General features: G+C 36.5%; 1 protein-coding gene and 1 pseudogene across 4 annotated transcripts in view; both read left to right on the top strand.

Moving 5' to 3' along the window:
* NBEA (neurobeachin) overlaps positions 1 to 26,129 on the top strand; it is a 664,301-nt gene that overhangs the window by 321,467 nt on the left and 316,705 nt on the right. For all 4 annotated transcript variants that reach the window (XM_068984682.1, XM_068984685.1, XM_068984684.1 and 1 more), the window contains 2 exons: positions 14,154 to 14,262; positions 19,400 to 19,566. In XM_068984682.1, the coding sequence (XP_068840783.1) occupies positions 14,154 to 14,262; positions 19,400 to 19,566 (276 nt within the window). The remainder of the gene's footprint in view (positions 1 to 14,153; positions 14,263 to 19,399; positions 19,567 to 26,129) is intronic.
* Positions 11,886 to 12,589, top strand: LOC138089302 (charged multivesicular body protein 3 pseudogene; annotated as a pseudogene).

The following is a 26,129-nucleotide window of genomic DNA, read 5'->3' as shown; positions in this document are numbered from 1 at the left end:
CTTTTTAGTTCCTCTTCACTTTCTGCCATAAAGGTGGTGTCGTCTGCATATCTGAGGTTATTGATCTTTCTCCCGGCAATCTTGATTCCAGCTTGTGCTTCTTCCAGCCCAGCATTTCTCATGATGTACTCTGCATAGAAGTTAAATAAGCAGGGTGATAATATACAGCCTTGACGCACTCCTTTTCCTATTTGGAACCAGTCTGTTGTTCCATGTCCAGTTCTAACTGTTGCTTCCTGACGTGCTTATAGGTTTCTCAAAAGGCAGGTCAGGTGGTCTGGTATTCCCATCTCTTTCAGAATTTTCCACAGTTTCTTGTGATCCACATAGTCCAAGACTTTGGCACAGTCAATAAAGCAGAAATAAATGTTTTTCTGGAATTCCCTTGCTTTTTCCATGATCCAGCGGATGTTGGCGATTTGATCTCTGGTTCCTCTGTCTTTTCTAAAACCAGCTTGAACATCTGGAAGTTCACGGTTCACGTATTGCTGAAGCCTGGCTTGGAGAATTTTGAGCATTACTTTACTAGCGTGTGAGATGAGTGCAATTGTGCAGTAGTTTGAGCATTCTTTGGCATTGCCTTTCTTTGGGATTGGAATGAAAACTGACCTTTTCCAGTCCTGTGGCCACTGCTGAGTTTTCCAAATTTGCTGGCATATTGAGTGCAGCACTTTCACAGCATCATCTTTCAGGATTTGAAATAGCCCAACTGGAATTCCATCACCTCCACTAGCTTTGTTCATAGTGATGCTTTCCAAGGTCCACTTGACTTTACATTCCAGGATGTCTGGCTCTAGATGAGTGATCACACTATCGTGATTATCCGGGTCGTGAAGATCTTTTTTGTACAGTTCTTCTGTGTATTCTTGCCACCTCTTCTTAATATCTTCTACCTCTGTTAGGTCCATACCATTTCTGTCCTTTATTGAGCCCATCTTTGCATGAAATGTTCCCTTGGTATCTCTAATTTTCTTGAAGAGATCTCTAGTCTTTCCCATTCTGTTCTTGTCCTCTATTTCTTTGCACTGATTGCTGAAGAAGGCTTTCTTATCTCTTCTTGCTATTCTTTGGAACTCTGCATTCAAATGCTTATATCTTTCCTTTTATAATCTCCCTCTGACATTGTTTCACATCTTGCCTAGTTTCTCTGAAAGTTGGAAGTAATATATGACATTTTTTTTTACAAACAAGTAATATTGGCACTTTAAAAATGGAAGTTTTTTAAATTATTTTTTATTATGACATATAATATTTTGCTGATTCCTATCTTTACTTTGGCCCTTTCCTTTTCAATTTAGACTTTTCTCTTTCATAAATTTGAACTGGGAGTTCCAAATCAAAAAAATTTCATATTTAAATAGTTGGGATGTAGTTAAAGACACATTTCTTTGTTTATCTGGCCTATATTTGTTGATGCCCACTATATGATAGGCACACATTAGATTCTTTGCATACACTTCTAGCACATTTGCATGGAAATGCAACATTTTTCATAACATTTGCTAATACTGTAAAATGAAACATACACGTAATGTTTTCTCTTGGTTGTTAAATATCAGTCTTTAATTTGTCCTTGTGGGAATGAAGATAAAAATCTTTAAGTGGAAATTGTTATAAATGTTTATCCTACTTAACAGCTACACTCGTGAATAAAATTCATCAATCATAGGTGGAGAAAGCAATTGTGAAGTTGTCTACAATTAACAGGACAGAAACAGTTGATGAATGTGCAGCTGAATTAAAATACTCCCTAGGACAGGCTGAAATTATAAACTGGATCATTTAAAGGAATCTAACAAAGGATCTTTATAATTAAAACAAAGCAAGGTTAATGGGATGTAAAATTGCCTATAATATCTTGGCAATAATAATTGGATTTTAAATTATTAAAATATGAATTGAACTATAAAGCAAAGAAAGACTTTTAAATTATAGAACTTTAGTAATCTTTTGAAATAAATTAATCATTTGCCTAAAATAAACCTTTATCATTCTTTTGGAAATGTATAGGATGCAGTTAATGAATATTCATGATAAGTCAGAATGTATTCTTGTTTAGCACTGAATTTGACCGATGATTCATGAAATTTCAATTTATCGGTTTGTTCTTTAAAATCGGGAAAATATATCCCTTACATTTCTTACATTTTGAAGAAGAGAAGCATATTGCATTCAAGTATAATTTTTTATTGATAATATAAGTGAAGTCGCTCAGTCATGCCCGACTCTTTGTGACCCCATGGACAGTAGCCTGCACCAAGCTCCTCCGTCCATGGTATTTTCTAGGCAAGAGTACTGGAGTGGGTTGCCGTTTTCTTCTCCAGGGAATCTTCCCTACCCAGGGATTGAACCGAGATCTCCCGCATTGTAGACAGACTTTTTACCATCTGAGCCACCATAACCTAAACTTTAATGTCCTCTTTAAGTTAACAAATGCTATTTAATAATTGAACCAATAAGCTTTATTTTACTTGAGTTTGTTTTGTGTCCTTGATTTGGCAAAAACTATGTTTTAAAAAGGGGCTTCCCAGGTAGCTCAGCTGTAAAGAATCTTCCTGCAGTGCAGGAGATAGGGTTCAATTGCCAAATGGAGAAGCTCCCCTGGAGAAGAGATAGGCTACCCACTCCAGTATTCTTGGGCTGCCCTGGTGGTTCAGCTAGTAGAGAATGTGCGTGCAATGCGGGAGATCTGCATTTGATCCCTGGGTTGGGAAGAAGCCCTAGAGGAGGGCATGGCAACCCACTCCATTATTCTTGCCTGGGGAATCTCCATAGACACAGGAGCCTTGCAGGCTATAGTCCATGGGGTCGCAACGAGTCGGACACAACTGAACAACTAAGCACAGCAAAACACATGTTTTTAAAACCAGCACCTTCAGACTCTATAAGAAACTTTTTTCTTAGAGTTGAGATTCTGATTTTGAACCAAGAAACCATGGAACTGCCTGAAAAACAAAGTTCCCTCTATATTTTTTCATGTGATAACTTATTTATATTTTTTCTTACTACTCAGTTATTCATTTTACATATTAGCAGATTATCAAACATATGAAATTCATAAATGAGGTAAAAAAAATCTGTCCTTTTACAAAATGAATAGATCTTAAACAGTATTGCTAACTTACTGACTTAAATTTAGATATTGACAATAATATATTTACTGAAAACTAAGATAAACAGCTCCCATTGATTAATGGCTAAATTTCAACTGAAAAGGAAATTATTTCAAGATTAGTAATCATAAATTTTATCTGAATTACATTTAGAACCATGTTTAAAAAATATATGCATATATATATGTATTTAGTTTTTTTTAGTCCCTCTGAGAATGACTTCAAATGGAATTTCCTTTTAGGCACCATTATTTTAGCTTCGGTGAGAGGTCAGTAGTCTGACAGAATGTGGTCCACTGGAGAAAGGAATGGCAAACCACTTCAATATTCTTGCCTTGAGAACCCCAAGAATAGTATGAAAAGGCAAAATGATAGGATATTGAAAGGAGAATGCCCCAGGTCGGTAGGTGGCCAGATATGCTGGAGATCAGTGGAGAAACAACTCCAGAAAGAATGAAGGGATGGAGCCAAAGCAAAAACAATACCCAGTTGTGGATGTGAATGGTGATAGAAGCAAGGTTCAACGCTGTAAAGAGCAATAGTGCATAGGAACCTGGAATGTTAGGTCCCTGAATCAAGGCAAATTGGAAGTGGTCAAACAAGAGATGGCAAGAGTGAACATCAACATTCTAGGAATCAGCAAACTAAAATGGACTGGAATGGGTGAATTTAACTCAGATGACCATTATATCTACTATTGTGGGCAGGAACCCCTTAGAAGAAATGCAGCAGCCATCATGGTCAACAAAAGAGTCCCAAATGCAGTACTTGGATGCAGTCTCAAAAACGACAGAATGATCTCTGTTCATTTCCAAGGCAAACCATTCAATATCACAGTAATCCAAGTCTATGCCTCTACCAGTAATGCTGAAGAAGCTGAAGTTGAACTGTTCTATGAAGACCTACAAGACCTTTTAGAACTAACACCCAAAAAGATGTCCTTTTAATTATAGGGGACTGGAATGCAAAAGTAGGAAGTCAAGAAACACCTGGAATAACAGGCAAATTTGGCCTTGGAATACGGAATGAAGCAGGACAAAGGTGAATACGGTTTTGCCAAGAGAATGCACTAGTCATAGTAAAACCCTCTTCCAACAGCACAAGAGAAGACTCTACACATGGACATCACCAGATGGTCAACACCAAAATCAGATTGATTATATTCTTTGCAGCCAAAGATGGAGAAGCTCTATACAGTCAACAAAAACAAGACTGGGATGACTGTGGTTTAGATCATGAACTCCTTATTGCCAAATTCACTTAAATTGAAAAAAGTAGGGAAAACCACTACACCTTTAAGGTATGACCTAAATCAAATTCCTTATGATTATACAGTGGAAATGAGAAATAGATTTAAGGGACTAGATCTGATAGAGTGTCTGATGAACTATGGTCGGAGGTTAGTGACACTGTACAGGAAACAGGAATCAAGACCATCCCCATAGAAAAGAAATGCAAAAAAGCAAAATGGCTGTCTGGGGAGGCCTTACAAATAGCTATGGAAACAAGAGAAGCGAAAAGCAAAGGAGAAAAGGAAAGATATAAGCATCTGAATGCAGAGTTCCAAAGAATAGCAAGGAAAGATAAGAAAGCCTTCCTCAGTGATCAGTGCAAAGAAATAGAGGACAAGAACAGAATGGGAAAGACTAGAGATCTCTTCAAGAAAATTAGAGATACCAAGGAAACATTTCATGCAAAGATGGGCTCGATAAGGGACAGAAATGGTATGGACCTAGCAGAAGCAGAAGATATTAAAAAGAGGTGGCAAAAATACACAGAAGAATTGTACAAAAATGATCTTCATGACCAAGATAATCACGATGATGTGATCACTCACCTAGAGCCAGACATCCTTGAATATGAAGTCAAGTGAGCCTTGGAAAGCATCACTATGAACAAAGCTAGTGGAGGTGATAGAATTCCAGTTGAGCTACTTCAAATCCTAAAAGATGATGCTGTGAAAGTGCTGCGCTCAATATGCCAGCAAATTTGGAAAACTCAGCAGTGGTCACAGGACTGGAAAAGGTCAGTTTTCATTCCAATCCCAAACAGAGACAATACCAAGGAATATTCAAACTACCACACAGTTGCACTCATCTCACACACTAGTAAAGTAATGCTCAAAATTCTCCAAGCCAGCCTTCAGCAATACGTGAACTGCGAACTTCCAGATGTTCAAGCTGGTTTTAGAAAAGACAGAGGAACCCAGAGATCAAATCGCCAACATCCGCTGGATCATCGAAAAAGTAAGAGAGTTCCAGAAAAACATCTATTTCTGCTTTATTGACTGTGCCAAAGCCTTTGACTGTGTGGATCACAAGAAACTGTGGAAAATTCTGAAAGAGATGGGAATACCAGACCACCTGACCTGCCTCTTGAGAAACCTATATGCAGGTCAGGAAGCAACAGTTAGAACTGGACATGGAACAATAGACTGGTTCCAAATAGGAAAAGGAGTACGTCAAGGCTGTATATTGTCACCCTGCTTATTTAACTTCTATGCAGAGTACATCATGAGAAACACTGGGCTGGAAGATACCCAAGCTGGAATCAAGGTTCCTGGGAGAGAAATATCAAAAACCTCAGATATGCAGATGACACCACCCTTATGGCAGAAAGTAAAAAGGAACTAGAAAGCCTCTTGATGAAAGTGAAAGAGGAGAGTGAAAAAGTTGGCCTAAAGCTCAACATTCAGAAAACTAAGATCATGGCATCTGATCCCATCATTTCTTAGGAAATAGATGAGGAAGCAGTGGAAACAGTGTGAGACTTTATTTTTGGGGGCTCCAAAATCACTGCAGATGGTGATTGCAGCCATGAAATTAAAAGACGCTTGGTGGCTCAGAGGTTAAAGCGTCTGCCTCCAATGTGGGAGACCTGGGTTCTATCCCTGGGTCGGGAAGATCCTCTGGGGAAGGAAATGGCAACCCACTCCAGTATTCTTGCCTGGAGAATCCCATGGACGGGGGAGCCTGGTAGGCTACAATCCATGGGGTCGCAAAGAGTCGGACACGACTGAGTGAACTCACCTTACCTTACCTTACCTTACCTTACCTTACCTTACTCCTTGGAAGAAAAGTTATGACCAACCTAGATAGCATATTCAAAAGCAGAGACATTACTTTGCCAACAAAGGTCCATCTAGTCAAGGCTATGGTTTTTCTAGTGGTCATGTATGGATGTGAGAGTTGGACTGTGAAGAAAGCTGAGCACCAAAGAATTGATGCTTTTGAACTGTGGTGTTGGAGAAGACTCTTGAGAGTCCCTTGGACTGCAAGGAGATCCAACCAGTCCATTCTAAAGGAGATCAGTCCTGGGTATTCTTTGGAAGGAGTGATGCTAAAGCTGAAACTCCAGTACTTTGGACACCTCATGCGAAGAGTTAACTCATTAGAAAATACTCTAATGCTGGGAGGGATCGTGGGCAGGAGGAGAAGGGGACGACAGAGGATGAGATGGCTAGATGGCATCACCAACTCAATGGTCCTGAGTTTGAGTGAACTCCGGGTGTTGGTGATGGTTAGGGAAGCCTGCCGTGCAGCAATTCTTGGGGTCACAGAGAGTCAGACACAACTGAGCAACTCAACTGAACTGAACTGAACTGAAGTAGTTTATTTCATAAGACACAAATGGTTTTTTATATTTAAAACAAAAGGGAATGGTACCGTTTTTTTCATAGAATCATTTCAGTGCCATATTTCTTCCTGTTCCTTATTTCCTAGAGACATAATTTTTTTGTTGTTGTTTTTATTGTTCTTACTTACTGCAAGCAAATGCCAGCTGAGATTCAAAAAACCAATCGTGGCATTTTTTCCCAAGTGGCTCAGTAGTAAAGAATCTGCCTACCAGTGTGAGAGTTGCAGGAGACGTGAGCTCAATCCTGGGTCAGGAAGACCCCCTGGGAGAGGAAATGGCAACCCACTCCAGAATTCTTGCCTGTATAGATAGTTCCATGGACAGAAGAGCCTCGTGGTCTACAGTCTATGCGGTTGCAAAGAATCAGACGTGACTGAGGAACTGAGCACGCGTGCACATAGTCATGTCCTGGCCATTAATTTAGTCTAGGAACTCTCCCCAAGGTATCTGGGTAATGGCTTCAATGCATTGATTATAGGCTGATTAGTTCCCATATTCATAAAGTGAGAACACAGACGATTTATATCCCTCAGTTGCTCTCTACAAAACAATGTGTGGAAAAACAGAATACTTATTTTATAGCATGACTGTTATAAAGAGTCACAGTCCAAGCTGAAAAGTTTAGTTATTTTCTAATTACCAAAAATAATGTAATAGCTGTACAGGTATTTCTGACATTCTTAATGTCTATATAATTACCATACATACAGCAAAAAAACTGAATAAATGCTTATAAAATACTTGTTAAATAGTTTTAGCAGTGATATAAATACATTTTACATCTGGTCTTCATCTAAAAGTATTTTGTAATTGAGAAGTTAGAGTTTACATGCACAAAATATTAAACAGTTCAAAATGTCACAGGCATTATAAATAAGTCATGCAAAAAAAATGTTATAAAAACTGCATTGACTGTAGAAGAAGGATATGTTCCGGTAGACAGTAATGATTGGGGAAGGCTTCTTTTAGGGCCTAAACAGATGTAGGCACACTATGTAGGATTAAAAAAAGAAAAAAAATCAACTCTAGCTTTTTTTGTGAAAATAAGATTTAAAACAATTAAAAAATACCTTTATGTTTTTATTATCTGATAAAGCAAATACAAACATAATTTTAAGAATTATAATCTCTTTTGAACTTATTATTAAAATTGAAAAATGAAAATCATATTTTTTCCCAGATTTTTTAATAGTCTTTAAAAAAAATCACAGGAAGAAATTAAACTTTTCTGATTCAGTCAAACTTTTCCTTACAGTGTCACCAGAAACTTTATGCCTTTCTTTTTAAATTCTGGGGCCAGAAGAATTAACACAGAGGTATTACATCTGCTCCTACACCATGTGGCCACGTCACTTCTGATAAGGACCTGTCTTCTTGACTAAATCGGGATCTAAAAATCTAATCATATTACAGCTTGAGCATGCACTATTTCTTCTAGTGTTTAGGATATGTGAGACAGTACACACCCATTTTCTAATCAGAAGACTAAAACTTAAGACACATGGAAAATTATTTGTCCAAATTTATAACATTAATAAAAAGCAGAATTTAAATATAAACTAGTTCTTCCTTCTGTTCTCCCATTCATCTATAAAGGATGAAAGACTTATTTGTCTAATTTCTAATATTGCCTTTTCTATTGACATTTTTTCTTTCAATAAAACAACAGAAACTATTTATATTTGAAATTCAGGATTTCAGGGCTTCTGATCAATGAAAAACAATTTAAAGTATAACAAATTGCATAGAACTAGAGACTTCCTAGTAAACAGAACTTGCCATAATGATATGTATTCATTTGTAAGAGAATGCTTTGTTTTGTTCCCTGATTGCTTTCCTGTATCTATGACAGCTCCATTCTAGAAAAAGAATGAATGGGATTCAACAAATTGTTTTCTTTTTCTAGTCCCTTTGAAAAATAAACTTAGAATAGAAGATGAAGACCAGTTCATTTACTTCCTGTGTTGTACAGTTACTCTGAGGAAGAAAATATTCCATAATTACCAAGTTATATGATATTTTTATTTACCCGTTTTTTATGTGCTAAATATATAATAGAATTTTATAGTGTTAAACTAACATCATTAAAATTATATTTCTTCTTTTACCCTCCTTCCTACATAACCTGCTCAGGAATTCACTCAGTCATTTTTTCCATTTAGTCATGTGTTATTGGTGAGTCCATGTTTCTCAACAGCTACCATGCAAATCATGTTGGATACAGAGATGAATGGGATTGTACTTCATTTAATGAACTTCACAGTCTTAAGAGAGACTTGTTAAAAGGAAAAAAGAGGGGGAAAAGTCCATAAGACAGTGTGATAAATATAATTCCCAGAACATCTGAGAAACTGGGAGTTCTCTTAGTTGTGTGGAGAGGAGTGAGTGGTAGGAATTCCACAAAGAAGTGGCACATACAGAAATCCTGAAGTTGCATGAATCACTAAAGAACTATGTTCTCTGAAACACAGAAAACATATACTGAAAAGGCGGTAGATAAAGTCGGAAAAGTAGACCGATCTCTATATATAATGTTTAACTATTATCTTGTCAATAAAAGTAGCCAAGAAGTGTAAATAACACTAGTGGCAGAGTGAAAAATGTAACAGAGGAACTGAAGATTTGAGAGAGTCAGAGAAATCGGGAGGCTGTTGTAATTGGATGACAGATGATTAGGCTTGAATTAAAACAATATTTAAGTAATAAAGAAGCAGATTAAAAATAAATAAAATTAACAAGACTAGTGATTAATATAGGATGATCTTAAAGTCAGATTTCAACAGATTGAAGAGTGAATAAAGCTGAATGGGTCACTGAGGATTATCTTCTGCTATAGAGCATTCACATCCTACCCCTAGGTAGGATGAATATGGCTTTCCTGGTTGCTCAGGAAAGCCTTAAATTCTGTCACCTCTCAATTTTTCAAAGCTTCCCATGGTCTCTTTTTATTCATTCGATTTTGTACTATTTTATTTCCTGAATTTCATGATTCTAACCTTGATAGTCCTTGGGGGATGTGTATATATATATTTTTTTAAGGTTTTCCTGGTGGTTCAGACAGTAAAGAGTCTGCCTGCAATGTAGGAGACCTGGGTTTGATCCCTGTGTCAGGAAGGTCCGCTGGAGAAGGGAATGGCAACCTACTCCACTGCTTTTGCCTGAAGAAGCCCATGGACAGAGGAGCCTGACAGGCTACAGTCCATGAGATCATAAAGAGTCAGACATTACTGAGTGACTAACAGTTCATAGATTTTAAAAATACAATTTGGAAAAACTGTGTATTAATGATTTATCAGATTATACAAAGATGAAGGGAATTATACTGACTTGAAAAATAGATTTTGAGATTTTTACCCAAAATGCAGAAAGAGAAAGAAATGAAAAATGAAAGTGATATTAAGAGGTGTGGGGGTAGAATAAGAAAGTTTAATTTGTAAATCATCAGAATTGAAAAAGGAAAATAAATACAGAGTAGGTGAAATGAAATATTTTAAAAGATAATGTTTGTGAATTTTTAAAAGCTGATTGAAAATAAAAATATAGTAATATGAAAATCACAGTGTACCTCAAGTAGGATAAATAAAAAGAAACCCAGGCTAGACACATGGTACTGAAACTGGGCAAAGCCAAAAATAAAGAGGTAAAAGCACCCAGAAAGAAGGAACTGATCATTTAGAAAAAGGGGAAAGTAGAATGACAGCAACAAAGAAAGCTAGAAGATAAGGACATAATACTTTCAATGTTTGAAGGAAAAGGTCTCAATAATTGTATATACAACAAAAATATTTTCAAAAACTATTAGGGGGTGTGATGGTACAGTAATTTTGTGACATTTTAACTTAACTCCAGTGCCAACCTTTGCTTTCCAGTTCAAAGGAAACAATTAAAAAAGCACACATTATAAGCCACTGTGCCAGAGGGAAATAGACATCATTAGCAAAGAATTTTAATCACTTACTTTTGATCTGTCTAGTGACTCCCTGGGAGAATAGGTTAAAAAATTCATTTTGCCTAACTTGGAACTGGCCTAGTGTGAAAAGAAAGCTGCTTTACTGAGGGCATTTGTTGAAGGCATTTATAGGCCAGTATCTTAGGTTGCCATTGCCTGAGGTGATAGAGAACAGTTGAGGCCAATGGTAGACAAACCGAAAAGCTTGAGAGGAACAGCAAGGGAGTAAAATGTACACAAGACTTTGAAAAGCTCGGACATATTTCTGAAATTCTAAAGGGCCCTGCACATGCTTAGTTTTCGTGCTCTGGAAAGAGGAGAAAGTTCCAAACTCTCACCTATGGATGCTGAGATTCTGTGGCAGCAGAAAGTAAACACAAAGGTAGGGTTCATACCTGCCTGGTTGAGTGTTCAAGGGCTGTCAACACATATACGCAGCTCCTTGAGAAAGTCTGGGAGATTTTTTGGATTCAGGCATTTAAAGACATTTTTTCTAATCATTAACTTTCACTAATGTAATAAAAACAGAGACTTAAATAACCACACATGACGAGGAATACAGCCTTAACAAAATTAGCTTAGAAAAGTCAACTTAAGTTTCCTCAGAAGTCCAGATGTAGGACTGAGAAGCGATGCCCCCATCTCTACCTAGTGTTAATGTATTTCCTAAGCAGCTATAGCACATATCATGGATTGAATGAAGGTGTTGCAAGAGATGCTTAAAATGTGGAATCATGGGATCCAAGTTAGTGAAAAAGGAAATAAATCAAGCAGTGGATGAAGGACTAAGAGAAAACAGAGGGATCACAGAAGTGGAAGTTGGAAGTCTTTTTTTTTTTTTTTTTTTTTTGCCTGGAACCAGGGAGAGACAAGTGAAGGGAAGAGAGAAAGTTTAGGATTCTTATCTGTGACTGTGACACAGAGTAGATTATTTGAGCTTAAAAATTTAATATGTGAAGCTGATTATGGCCAATAGAGTGACTTCCTGAAGTGAGATAGAATTGAAGATTCTAAAGGAATCTTAGATTTGGGGATTTTTAGCTCCCCTTTAAAAGAGTCAGATAAGTAGAGGCATGGAAATAAAACATCACACGTGCCTCTCAATGGCCCCACCCAAGCAGCTGCCTGTGACCTGTCTGGGCTCAGGGAATGGAAAGCTGGGAAGTGCAAGTTCAGTTCAGTTCGCCATGGGGCTATTTGGAAAAACTCAGGAGAAGCTGCCCAAAGAGCTGGCCAATGAATGGTCACTAAAGATAAGAAAAGAAATGAGAGTTGTTGACGGGCAGATATGAGATATCCATAGAGAAGAAGAAAAAGTGAAACAGTCTATGAATCATGCTGCCAGAAAGGGTCAGAAGGATGTCTGCATGGTTCTGGCCAAGATGATTCAGGTCAAGGAAGACCATGAGCAAGCTCTGTACATCCAAAGTACACATGAACTCTGTGCTCACAGGGCTGAAGAATGAGCCGGCAGTTGTGTGAGTGGCTGGTTCTCTTGCAGAAGAACACAGAAGTGATGGCCATGCAGCATCTTGTGAAGATCTTAGAAATCCAGGCCACCATGTGGGACCTGTCCAAAGAGACGATAAAGGCTGGGATCATAGAAAAGATGTTAGAGGACACTTTTGAAAGCATGGGCAATCAAGAAGAAATGAAAGAAGCAGCAGCAATAGAAATTGACAGAATTCTGTTTAACATCACCATAGGGGCTTTAGGCAAAGCACGTAGTAAGGTGAGAGATGCCCTCCCGGAGCCTAAATCTCCAGGAGCCATGGCTGCATGAGAAGATGAGGAGGAATAAGAGGCCCTGGAAGCCATTCAGTGTTGTCTGGCCCCCAGCAGGGCCCCCAGGCTCTCCTCACAGCCCCATTATTGGGTACACACTCTTTGAAGCCATTTCTGTGTCTCTTGCACTACCCATCTGGGTGTGGCACTGTGTTGTGGAGAAGGTTCTCTGCTAATCTCTCTTCACCCTCTGCAGGGGATTTGGGATTAGTGGGATTGTTCTTGAGAGGTGGTGTAATAAATTCATCATTTTTAGGAGTATAAACAGAAGTATCTTTTTAGGGGATGAGGTCAAAGAAGTCTGTCTTCTTACAATGCACTTCTGAGAATAGTGTTGATTGCCTGAATGTTGAGGATTCTGTGTGTGTAAAACACTATATAAATGGATCTTAATAAATTTCTGCTTAAAAAAATACACACACAAACATATCATGCATTAGTTGATGTATAACTCCTCAGTGAAAAACTAGGAGGACAGACAACCGATACAATTTCTCTGGTGTATCTGAGGCATGAATCTCTCCTACTCCATCCTCTGCTCTGCCGCCATGCCTCTTGGCTTCGGTCATCCACTGTTTTGTTCCTAAGAATGGTATAATACCTATTAACCAGCCAGACCCTGAGTCTCTTCCTTCCTCCTGTCTTCTGTTAATCTATTTAAATGTTGTAATCTGCACTAATTCACACATATTAGATTTCTTCCTGGCTTTCTTCAGCCTTCATGCACTAGATAAAGCCATTGAACCAAAGACTCCAACCTCTTCTCTTTTGAAGATTATCTATAAAATATAGACCAATGAGGTCATCAAAACTTACTAGTTGGAAAGTATAGTCTTTAACTTCTCTTATTTTCCCAGCTTCCTCAGTGATTAAATTTAAGACTGTCTGTACGATTGTTTGCCCTCCAACATTATTTACAGAAGTGTTTGAGCCACTTTCCCCCAAGTATTGTGCTTTCTAGTAGATTTCCACTTACTCTTGCGTTCTTTGAGTAACTTAAGTTGTTAACATCCATCCTGAAAACTAGACATATTCCCATTGGACTGTGCCTGCGTTCCTCTTATGTGAGGCCCCCGTCATATGGCCAGGAAGTTCCTGCTGTTTCTAGAGTGACAATCAATTTAACCCAAATCTCACCATGGGATAACAAAATTTATGTCAGAACAGACATAGATTTTTGTAAGATTTCTAGTGAGAAACTATCTTGAATTCACTGCTCCTCAGAATTTATTTCAGGAAGGTTCCATCTTAGAATTAAAGATCTGAGCATGTAAGTGAATTTTAGATGTAATTTAGTCCTACTGTCTAAATATTAATTAAAGTCAAGAATACAGTCTAGATTTTCTAACGAACGATTATCCAGGTTTTTTGTAAAAATTTACTTTCATGACACTGAATTCTGTCGCTTTAACCATTTTAAAAGTGTCCAAAATCCTTGTTTTTCTTGCCTTTAATACCTTTATTAAATTAACTGAGTCATTTGTTCACAAGACACACTGTATTTAAGAGGCATTGCTGGAACAGTTTAATAGCATATTTTGTAATTGTATGATTTAGACTTATCTAAAATTTATGCATAGTTAATATTTACAATACTGAAATTTGATTACTGAAAAAAATTGAGTTGCACAAAGTTATTATATTAATTCCAAAGGTATTTCTCTTTTCAGATTGCTGTGCCATGCTATGAAGGACCATATAGTTCGTGTTGCAAATGAAGCTGAGTTTATTTTGAACAGACAGAGAGCTGAGGATGTACATAAACATGCAGAGTTTGAGGTAAGGTTTTGGGAGTGAATTAAATTCTGCTTTTTTGTTTCAAGTCGGTTGTCACCAATGGTAACCTTACATAAGTTTTTTTTTTTTTTTAAGACGAAAATTTCAATGAAGGCATTTCAGTTGTTTTTAAAAGCTTTAGTAAATGTCAGACAGGGCACTTATTACCTCATTTGCAATACGAAAAGACCACTCCAGCATTATGCCTAACCACCTGATAGACTGAGGTTTTTCTAACTTATTCTTAAAGGCACATATAGTTTTACAGTACAGTTCCTTTAGTAATTTTTAAGCATAGTTTACACACCATTAGATATGGGTGTAATAGTGGTTATGTGAAGAAACAGTTCTGCTCTTCAGCAATTTATTATTTAATAATGTAGTCATCTCTATTCAGAGTGGCCAAAGATCATTTTAGTTCATATTTTATTTTTATAATTTATACTTGATTAGCGAATGAAGCAACATATTATATATGATGTATATGTAGATCTGTATGTATATATGGAAACATAATAGTTTAAAATCTTCATAAGCACAAGTTATCATTTGCATAAAGAACAAACTATCATTTCTATTTTATATTCAAAACTTTAAGGTATTCCAAGTAGTATATGGTAATACTAATAGTTTTTTAAATAAAGATTATTCTTATATTTCTAGCATGTCAGTAATTATTTGACATGTTACCCTGATTCAATAAACTTATTCTCAGAAATATTTAGGTGACCTGGTATTTGACTTAGGTTGGCCTTGAAAATGATACTTAAGTCCAGCAATTTATGGTCATGGTAAAACATATGAACAAGTGTGGTGCAGCTGGAAGCCAGAACCCATATTTCCAGTTTTGAGGTTTTCATCTCAGTAAAGCAGTTCTGTTAGTCATGCAGGTTGATGTCCTAGGTCTAGAGATCTCTGATCTACCTCGCTGAAAAGAATAAGGCAGAAATAACTGTTTTGTTATAATAACCATAATATCCACTTCATTTGTCAAATGAGACAGCACATACCTGTCATATGGGATTGTAGCAGTCTTATTTGAAAAAATATATATAAATTCTGATAAAAGTACATCGACAGTTAAGTGTTTGTCAGAATGAAGTTTTGTATCTTTCCAACCATAAATAACTTCAAATCTTTACAAATCAGGTATCATACTCTAATCTGGATGATGAGAAAAGATTAAGTTATCTGCTTTGAATAATATGTTTAGGTATAAGATATGTCAGAACTCTAGACAAAATAGCAATGTTCAGTTGACTTTCGACCTCTGTTAGTAATAACATTTAGGATATTAACTGAATTCCCTGCAGAATCAGTTTTGAGTTGATCATATTTCTACTAAGAAAAGCAAATTATTTTGTGGGGATATAAGCAGATCAATATTTGACATGTGAAAGCATTTAAGATACATTTTCAAGCCATCAGATATTAATTACAAGCTCTAACATACATTTAACCAAGGTGATATTAAGCTAAGAGTGGTGTTTTTCAACCTTTTAATATTATTGTCCCCTCTAAGGAAAATTTTTAAGTAGTTGTCACCCTAATCAGCCCCTACCATGATTTATTGTAATTATCACCAATATGCTGTTTATTTGTTTATATACTGTGTATGCGTGCTTTGTACATTTAAAGAGTAAGATTGTTTTCACACACCCTTAATAAAATTTTCACCATCTTGGTGAAAATGAGATCTCTTTGATTGAGGACACACAGCTAATAGAGGTATAGATGCTGTGAAGGGAATGTGAACAACTCAGTGTTTTTACATTGTGTACACACAAAAATAATGATGTAAACCAAACTTTGAGAGTATTATCATTGTTACTTAATGAACGTGCATTGTTTTCTTTAACTCAAATTTTCTATTTATTCCTTTTAGGTTAAAGCTATATTAATAAAACTCACTGATGTGTGTGCATCTGTGTGCATATGTAGTTTACCAAACCTATTCCACTTTTATATTGTAAGAGATTTTATAAAAGCCATAACATTTTATGCTAGGACTTTTTGAAGAATTTCTATATCTCCCATATAAGCCTGTAATTAAGAAAAAACTATATTTAATTTGAGATGGGTACTTAACAGTTAAGTTTTTTTGGCTAACCACTGTAATTGTTAAGGAAGAAAAATGAAAATTTAATTTTACTCTCCAATGAGCTAATGAAATATTAACCTCATTATGGAGGCAGATCATTGTACTAATTGGTGATTCCCTGTACAAAAAGATAAATTGGAAAATGAATTAATCCTTCTTAGGTTACAGAAGGATTATTTCTCTGGAAGACATGACTTGTGGTAGTCTGAATCAAGAGATAGTTGAAAGGATTATGCTCAGATACCTTCCATGAAGGATTTTTACTTTGTAATAATGATTGTGAACTCATTATATGTATATTTTAGATGTATGAAAGTTTTTTATAATTATATGACTCATATTAATACTTGATAATATTAAAATTTGCAGTCACTCTATACATAAATCATTATACAAAAAAGACTTATGATTAAAGAGATGTTTCATCTTCATGTTCATGTTTGTATTGAACCTTTTTGATACACAAGATTGCCTATGTTTCTAATACCAATGAACTTGAATACAGATAGCTGACAGGAAACTGATTATTAAGTAGAGAAGATTAAGAGAGTACTTATCATTCAAAGACACTTTGAATACACTAAATTTGAAAGCTAAGATACTCTGTAGAGAAAATATTGTTTTAGCCCTCTATTTTATGAATATAAAACTGATTACAGAGAAAAAAGAATTTACATAAAGTGTGAAATTGAATGAAAGTCAAAATTCCTAAACTATCTTCTATACCACATTGCCATTTATGAGATGGAACACTATTAAATGGCACCATTTTGATTTATATATAATTATCAGGAACATAACATTTTTAAGTAAGACATTTCATTCCAATCCCAAAGAAAGGCAATGCCAAAGAATGCTCAAACTACCACACAATTGCACTCATCTCACACGCTAGTAAAGTCATGCTTTAAATTCTCCAAGCCAGGCTTCAGCATTATGTGAACCGTGCACTTCCAGATGTTCAAGCTGGTTTTAGAAAAGGCAGAGGAACCAGAGACCAAATTGCCAACATCCACTGGATCATGGAAAAAGCAAGAGAGTTCCAGAAAAACATCTATTTCTGCTTTATTGACTGTGCCAAAGCCTTTGACTGTGTGGATCACAAGAAACTGTGGAAAATTCTGAAAGAGATGGGAATACCAGACCACCTGACCTGCCTCTTAAGAAACCTGTATGCAGGTCAGGAAGCAACAGTTAGAACTGGACATGGAACAACACACTGGTTCCAAATAGGAAAAGGAATACGTCAAGGCTGTATATTGTCACCCTGCTTATTTAACTTCTGTGCAGAGTACATCATGAGAAACGCTGGACAGGAAGAAGCACAAGCTGGAATCAAGATTGCCGAGAGAAATAACAATAACCTCAGATATGCAGATGACACCACCCTTATGGCAGAAAGTGAAGAACTAAAGAGCGTGAGAGAGGGGAGTAAAAAAGTTGGCTTAAAGCTCAACATTCAGAAAACGAAGATCATGGCATCCGGTCCCATCACTTTATGGAAAATGGATAGGGAAACAGTGGAAACAGTGTCAGACTTTATTTTTCTGGGCTCCAAAATCACTGCAATTGGTGACTGCAGCCATGAAATTAAAAGACACTTACTCCTTGGAAGGAAAGTTATGACCAACCTAGACAGCATATTAAAAAGCAGAGACATTACTTTGTCAACAAAGGTCCATCTAGTCAAGGCTACAGTTTTTCCAGTGGTCATGTATGGATGTGAGAGTTGAACTATAAAGAAAGCTGAGCGCCGAAGAATTGATGCTTTGAACTGTGGTGTTGGAGAAGACTCTTGAGAGTCCCTTGGACTTCAAGGAGATCCAACCAGTCCATCCTAAAGGAGATCAGTCCTGGGTGTTCATTGGAAGGACTGATGTTTAAGCTGAAACTCCAATACTGTGTCCACCTGATGCGAAGAGCTGACTCATTTGAAAAGACCCTGATGCTGGGAAAGATTGAAGGCAGGAGAATGGGACGACAGAGGATAAGATGGTTGGGTGGCATCACCGACTCAATGACATGGATTTGGGTGGACTACGGGTGTTGGTGATGGACAGGGAGGCCTGGCGTGCTGCAGTTCATGGGTTTGCAAAGAGTTGGACATGACTGAGCAACTGAACTGAGCTGATACTATATTGGGCTTCCCTGGTGGCTCAGATGGTAAAAAAAAAATCTTCTTGCATTTCAGGAGACCTACATTCAATCCCTGGGTCGGGAAGATCCCCTGGAGAAGGGAATGGCTACCCACTCCAGTAATCTTGCCTGGAGAATTCCATGGATAAAAGAACCTGGCAGGCTACAGTCCATGGTGTGACAAACAGTTGGACATGACTGAACAATGAACACTTATATACTATATTAGGGCCTTCCCTGGTAGCTCAGCAGTAAAGAATTCCCCTGCCAATGCAGGAGACCTGGGTTCAGTCCCTCGGTTGGGACAATCTCCTGGAAATGGAAATGGCAAACCACTCGAGTGTTCTTGAGGGGAAATCCCATCTGTAGAGCAGCCTGGCAGGCTGCAGTCCATGGGGTCACAAAAGTCAGACACTACGTAGCAACTAAACAGCAACAACAACATTGTATTGGTAAAATAATAAGTAGATTTGCATTTTTGATAAATTATTTTGTTTCTAAAATGCTCACTTTTAGAATATGTTAAAATCAGAATTTCAGAATTGGAAGGTAGATTAAAAGTCATAAATTATCTGATAATATTACTTAATGAGCTTTCCTTGTGACTCAGATGGTAAAGAATCTGCCTACAATGCGGGAGACCTAGGTTATTAACATTCAAATTGCTTTCCATATACTTTATGTATAAACACATAGAAAGAACACAGTTTTACCAGTTTGAAAAGTGACCATATGTATATGCACATATATATACACACATACATATATACTAGAATAACTTTCAAAATATTATCTGAGTTTTAAAAATTGAATTGATAATTACCCTTTAACTCAAGGCTAGATATCATTTCTCTCCTATGTAGATAGAGGTGTATTATCATGCACTGTTGGTATTTCTTTTAGTCACAGTGTGCCCAATATGCTGCTGATAGAAGAGAGGAAGAGAAGATGTGTGACCACCTCATAAGTGCCGCAAAGCATCGGGACCACGTGACTGCAAATCAGTTGAAACAGAAAATCTTGAACATTCTCACAAATAAACATGGTGCATGGGGAGCGGTTTCTCATAGGTGAGTTGTAAGAAAAAATACTAGAAGTAAATAGTAACTCATAGGTTAATTTTAAAAGTTATAAATAAAAAGTAACTATAAACTTAAAAATTACTCATATACTGTTATTTTAAAGTATTATAAATTGCTTAATTTTTTTCCTGAAATCTTTTTAATGACTCTTTAGAATGGCTTTAAAAGAAAATCTAAACTTTTACAAGTAATCTAATGGAAGTTATTTCTAATTTACAATTATGTATAACAATACAAAATTTGTTTAGACAAGTATTTTAGAATATCATTTCTCGTATATAGTAAGGGTGTAGAAATGGTTTGTTTTTAATCTTTTAGAGTCAACTCTTCAAATTATTAGATTTATATCATTCTTAATTTTTCTTACATATAAGTAATAATAATATAAGCATGTATTATGGAGAAGTAATACATTATTTAAAAATATTTTATTTCATATTTCTCTATTCACTTTTTCTTAGGAAAGGTTTTCATCTCAAATTAGGCTGTTTTTGAGACTATAATAAAAAAGTGTTTTTCTACTAAAAATTTGTGGACATAAATTTGTTTTGCTTTCTTCTGCACAATGTTTTCTAGAAAAATAGTAGTGAGTCAGGTCACTATATTTAGATTGCTAATGTCCTTCATTTATATATATTAGTATTAACTTATCTCATTGAATGTTTTTATCCAGTCTCTGTCTGGCAGAATTTAGGGATTCGTTAATTGTGGAAAGGACACTAAGAAAAATTCTGGTAGAAGTGATTCTGTTAGCTAGAAAGAACGTTTGGAATATGGCCAGGATAGTAGTTGATCAACTGTCCTAAGATCTCAAGTATCAGATAAATTTAAGAAAACTTTATTATTTGAATTTAAAGTAATATTAGAACATAAACATCTTTAAAAATAGCTAACTCTACATATTTGTTTCTTATAATAATAACAATACCACGACATCTAACATTAATTAAATATTTATTGTTTGCCCGGCACTATACTAAGAATGTTAAATGAGATTTTTTTTTAACATTCATAAAATCTCCATTAAGGTTGATACTGAATTTTTTTTTCATATTACAATAAAGAAATTGAAGATTTCAGAGTTTAAGTGAAACCTGTATAGTATCACACAGTTTTACAAGTAGAAGCAGACTGTATCAGTCAGGGTTCACCAGACAAACAGAAAAGATCCAACAGAATATAGGTAAAATACAGATATAGATTTGGGTATGGATATGAATATAGATATATAGATATCAGTTTATTTCAAAGAATTGGCTCACATGCTTATGGGACCTGGCAAACCTGAAATCTGTAGGCTGGGCTGGCAGTCTGGAAGCACAGACAGGATTTCTGTCTTGAGGCAGAATTCTTTCTTCTCCAGGAAACCTAAGTCTTTTCTCTTAAGACATTCAACTGATTAGCTGAGTCCCACCCACATTGCTGGGCATAATATCCTTTCAGTTCAGTTCAGTTCAGTCGCTCAGTCATGTCCGACTCTGCGACCCCATGAATCGCAGCACGCCAGGCCTCCCTGTCCATCACCAACTCCCAGAGTTCACTCAGACTCACGTCCATCGAGTTGGTGATGCCATCCAGCCATCTCATCCTCTGTCGTCCCCTTCTCCTCCTGCCCCCAATCCCTCCCAGCATCAGAGTTTTTTTCCAATCAGTCAACTCTTCGCATGAGGTGGCCAAAGTACTGGACTTTCAGCTTTAGCATCATTCCTTCCAAAGAAATCCCAGGGCTGATCTCCTTCAGAATGGACTGGTTGGATCTCCTTGCAGTCCAAGGGACTCTCAAGGGTCTTCTCCAACACCACAGTTCAAGCGCATCAATTCTTTGGCGCTCAGCCTTCTTCACAGTCCAACTCTCACATCCATACACGACCACTGGAAAAACCATAGCCTTGACTAGACGGACCTTAGTCGGCAAAGTAATGTCTCTGCTTTTGAATATGCTATCTAGGTTGATAATAACTTTCCTTCCAAGGAGTAAGTGTCTTTTAATTTCATGGCTGCAGTCACCATCTGCAGTGATTTTGGAGCCCAAAAGAATAAAGTCTGACGCTGTTTCCCCATCTATATTTCCCATGAAGTGATACTTACAGTCAACTGATTATACATGTTGTCACACCTACAAAATACCTTCACAGCAACATCTAAACTAGTATTTGATGAAACAGCTGAGCACCAAAGTCTGGCCTGCCCTCGCATAATTAAATTATAGTCTGGTAGAAGGGGCTCATATTAAATAATTATAGAAATAAAGCATTAATAACAAAATTCAGCAAACATTAGGAAAGAAAAATATAGGGTACTCTGAAAGAAAGAGTGTAACAGAGGATCTTTATTTTAGATTAGAGATTCAGGGAAGACTTTTTCAAAGAAGGTCAGTTTAGGCCAAGTTTTGAGGGATGAGAAGGGAATCATCAGCAAAGGGTGGAATATAGAACATTAGAAGAGAAACATTACAGAGACTCAGAGCATAGAAATAATAAAATGAACAGAAAGGGGAGTTTTATGTCTATAGCTCAGTGAGTGGTGGGAGTGATGTCTTGAGATGAGGCTGGAGAGGAACATATGAGCCTGATGATTTAAAGTCCTGTAGATCACAAGGATTCGTGACTTTATCCTAAGTGGCATGAAAAACAGTGAAGGGTTTTGAGCAGAAGGGTAACATGATCTGATTTATGTTTAAAAAGATTAGTCTGGCTGCTTTATGAAGACATATACTAGAAGAAATAGGAAAGTATGGTCACCCTGTTATAGCTGAGGTCACATGTCACCCTTTCTATAGAGTTTCCTGGTTTCTCTATCTTTTGTAAACCTGATTCCTCATAGTTTGTGGTAATTATCTGTATTGCAACTATCTATGGTATATCACTTAATGTTTTATAGCAACGTAGATGTGCCTGTCTCTTCCAATAGCCTTGTAGTTTCCTCAGTGGAGAGGTTGAATACCACTTATAGATATATTCTTGTTATTAAATATATGTTAAATTTGGAGGAATTTCATCTCTATAATGTTCTACTTCCTGTTTTATAAAAAAAGTTTAATTTTAACATATAATTCCTTTTAACTTTATCTTTTGACTCAATTATGCTGCTTGCTGGCTCTAACATATTTTAACTTTTGAATTCATATAATGTTATTGATCTTGATTTCTTCCCTGTGGAAAAACTAGAATTTGAAAGCTTTTTTAAAATATAAATTACAAGTTGTAATGACAAGTATATTGGTAGCACTAAGTAGAAGAAACAATCTATTAATATTAATTGTGATCTTGTTAACACTATGAAATCTAAGATGACCAAAATATTAACCTGCTTAGAAATAAAAAATATTCGTATCATAGCTCATTCTCACTTATTGGCTATGAAACTTCATAGAATAGCATGCCATAGCTTCTAAAAAGTTATATAAATAAATGTAACAGGTTGAAATGAGAGGATGGACATAGTTATTGAATTTCAGTCTGATAATCTACACTTCCAAAACAAGACTTCATCTGTATCAAGAGTTCTCTCACTCTATCAAGAATTTAAAGTCAAAGTAATGAAATAACTCAAAATCAGCATTATAAGCACAAAATATTAACTTAAAGTAATGTAAATTAAACACTAAAACATAAAGCAAGGAGTGAGCAGGTAGTATTTGAAGTGAAAATCATATGCTTTTGAAACAAAGTCTAGATTTGGAATATTCTGAAACAGTCCTATTAACTTTCACTTCCTGGCTCCATTTCTCTGTCCTTTGTTTTAAAACGTTTACTGATGCCATTTATAACGGATATGAACTACAACCACTGTACTCAGATTTTATTTAAACCTGAATTAATTTGCCCTGAGTCCCCTCCATGGGAGGTGGAAAACTCAGTCTTATTTATTAATAGGGCCCCACACACTCAAGGATTATGCTGAGATTCTGCTAATCTTATTAATGTAAAGCTCTAGATCTTCATTTTACTCTGGGCTCTAGAGATATGCTTATTCTTGAAAGCAGGTCTGTTTCTGGACAAAATTAGACTTTAGTTTCTGCATTAATGCAAGGAGCTGTGGTACCTGGGGAACAGCTGCACATGTTCCTGCCCTTTCATTGGAAGTAAATGTACCATCTCACTCTCAGGACCCTCTTCTTACATCATCTTCTTAGTCTTACAGTAAACTACCCAAACCCCTCAAGACTCTCTTTTCCCCTCAAGACTCATTGTCCAGCATGTCTTCTGGGATAGTTCAGCTGCCTTTTAAAAGGAGTATCTCATATCTGCTAAGAAGGTAAAAATAGACTCAGATTTCTAGATTCAAAACCCTGCTTATTTTGGAGAAGTTGGCATAGAGTGTAGTGGAGATTTTGCTTAATTTTCTGATCCATTTTATTCCCTGGCTAGGACTTTTTTGCAACCATCTGTCTGAGCTATAGGTTCTGTAACTATGAAACAGATTTTCATTTTCCTTGGGTACTTGAATCTTTAACATTCAACTCATTGGGTTCTATTTAATTTAGGTCACTGATGCTAGCCACTAATAGAAAACATACATCTAAAATTATGTAATGTCATTGTGACTTGATGATTAAATGGTTAGTAAAGAATCAAGAATGTTGTCCAGGTGGCTGTCATCACTCACCGGGTAATGGTGGTGCCATTCTTAGAACTCAGAAACACTGAAAGAAGTGGTGTAGATGGGAAGATGATTATTGAGTTTCCCTTGCCCAGATCATATTTTAATGGAAAAGTCTACCATGAAGAAGAAAATAGAGCTCCATATGACAGTAGGTCAGTGTTCATGTATGTGATAAACTTCTTAGACATGGCCAAATATATATTTCCAATCCCCAACAAATCTCACCTCTCTTATTCCTTGATTTACTTCTTTCTTTCATCTCCCACTCCCCATACGACACACGTACACACATTGTCCCTCAACAGATTGTGTCAGCAATACATCTATATGTTTTCTTCTTCCAACCACCAAAAATTGTTAGAATATGGATTCTTGTAGGGTAGTGGGATTTTATTCTGAGCTAATTATACTATATTTTGAATTATTTTCCCAACTAATCTGAATGTATCACATGATGTTTTCTCTGATACAGCAAAACATTTTATTACAATAGATTACAAGGTTTGTACTCCATTTCCTTCCAAATAAAAGGAAGGCGCCTAATTGTAAATTTTTAAAATATGTAAGAAACTGCTTATATTCTGTCAACAGCCAAAAAGAGAAAGAGCCGTACCTGTGACTATTAAGCTGTATCTGTAAATAGGTTAAAAAACACATTGTCTTTAATTCATCACTTCTAGGGTTGTTGATTGCTGGATAGTTTCATCAAGGCAAAGGAATAAACATATTAAGTTACAAATAGGAAAGTGATTGAAGTGATAGAGTGATAAGTGATAATCTAAAATAGTTAAGGAAGGAAGCAAAGTAAAGAAAGCAGGGGACTGATAGACAGAAAATAATGGAGTCAAGAAAATAAGAGTCAGTGAACTGAACTATGGGAATCTCTCAGATGTTTGATTTTAAGATTTCAGAAATATATCAGAACAGGTTAACACATCCAGAATGTGGTCATAAAAATCCAATAATTAAGTGGAGTCAAGTTGAAAATCATAATAATGAGATCAAGAAACTGAAAGGATGGAATCTTCTTGCATTGGCACTTAATTTGAATTGTTACTGTTTAGTCGCTAAGTCATGTCTGACTCTTTGTGAACCCATGGACTACAGCACGCCAGGCTTCTGTGTCCTTCCGTGCCTCCCAGAGTTTACTCAAATTCATCTCCACTGAGTTAGTGATGCTATCTAACCATCTTATTCTCTGCGGCCTTCTTCTACTTTTGGCTTCAATCTCTCACAGCATCAGGGTCTTTTTAAGTGAGTCGGCTCTTTACATAAGGTAGCCAAAGTATAGAAGCTTCAGCTTCAGCATCAATCCTTCCAGTGAATATTGAGGGTTGACGTCCTTTAGGATTGACTGGTTTGATCTCCGTGCAGTCCAAGGGACTCTAAAGAGTCTTATCTAGCAACACAATTCAAAAACGTCAATTCTTTGGCATTCAGCCTTCTTTATGGTCAAGCTCTCACATCCACACACAACTACTAGAAAAACCATAGCTCTGACCATACAGAATTTTGTTGGCAAAGTGATCTGTCTGCTTTTTGGTGTCCTATCTAGATTTGTCACACTTTCCTTCCAAGTAGCAAGCATCTTTGAATTTCGTAGCTGCAGTCACTGTTTTCAGTGATTTTGGAGCCCAAAGATAGAAAATCTGTCACTGCTTTGACATTTTCCCCTTGTCTTTACCATGACGTAGAGGGACTGGAGGCCATGATCTTAGTTTTTTGAATGTTGAGTTTTAAGCTGGCTTTTTCTCTCTCCTGTTTGACCCTCATCAAGAGGCTCTTAAGATCCACTTTACTTTTCTGTAGTTAGAGTAGCGTCATCTGATATCTGAGGTATTGATATTTCTCCCGACAATCTTGATTCGATCTCGTGATTCATCTAGCTCAGTATTTTGCATGATGTATACAACCTTGACATATAATTACAGTATTGGGGATAGAAA

This window comes from Capricornis sumatraensis, chromosome 12, assembly GCF_032405125.1.
Source record: "Capricornis sumatraensis isolate serow.1 chromosome 12, serow.2, whole genome shotgun sequence".
Lineage (NCBI taxonomy): Eukaryota > Metazoa > Chordata > Mammalia > Artiodactyla > Bovidae > Capricornis > Capricornis sumatraensis.
Note: the sequence above shows the minus strand (reverse complement) of the source record. Positions and strands in the feature narration are given on the sequence as shown.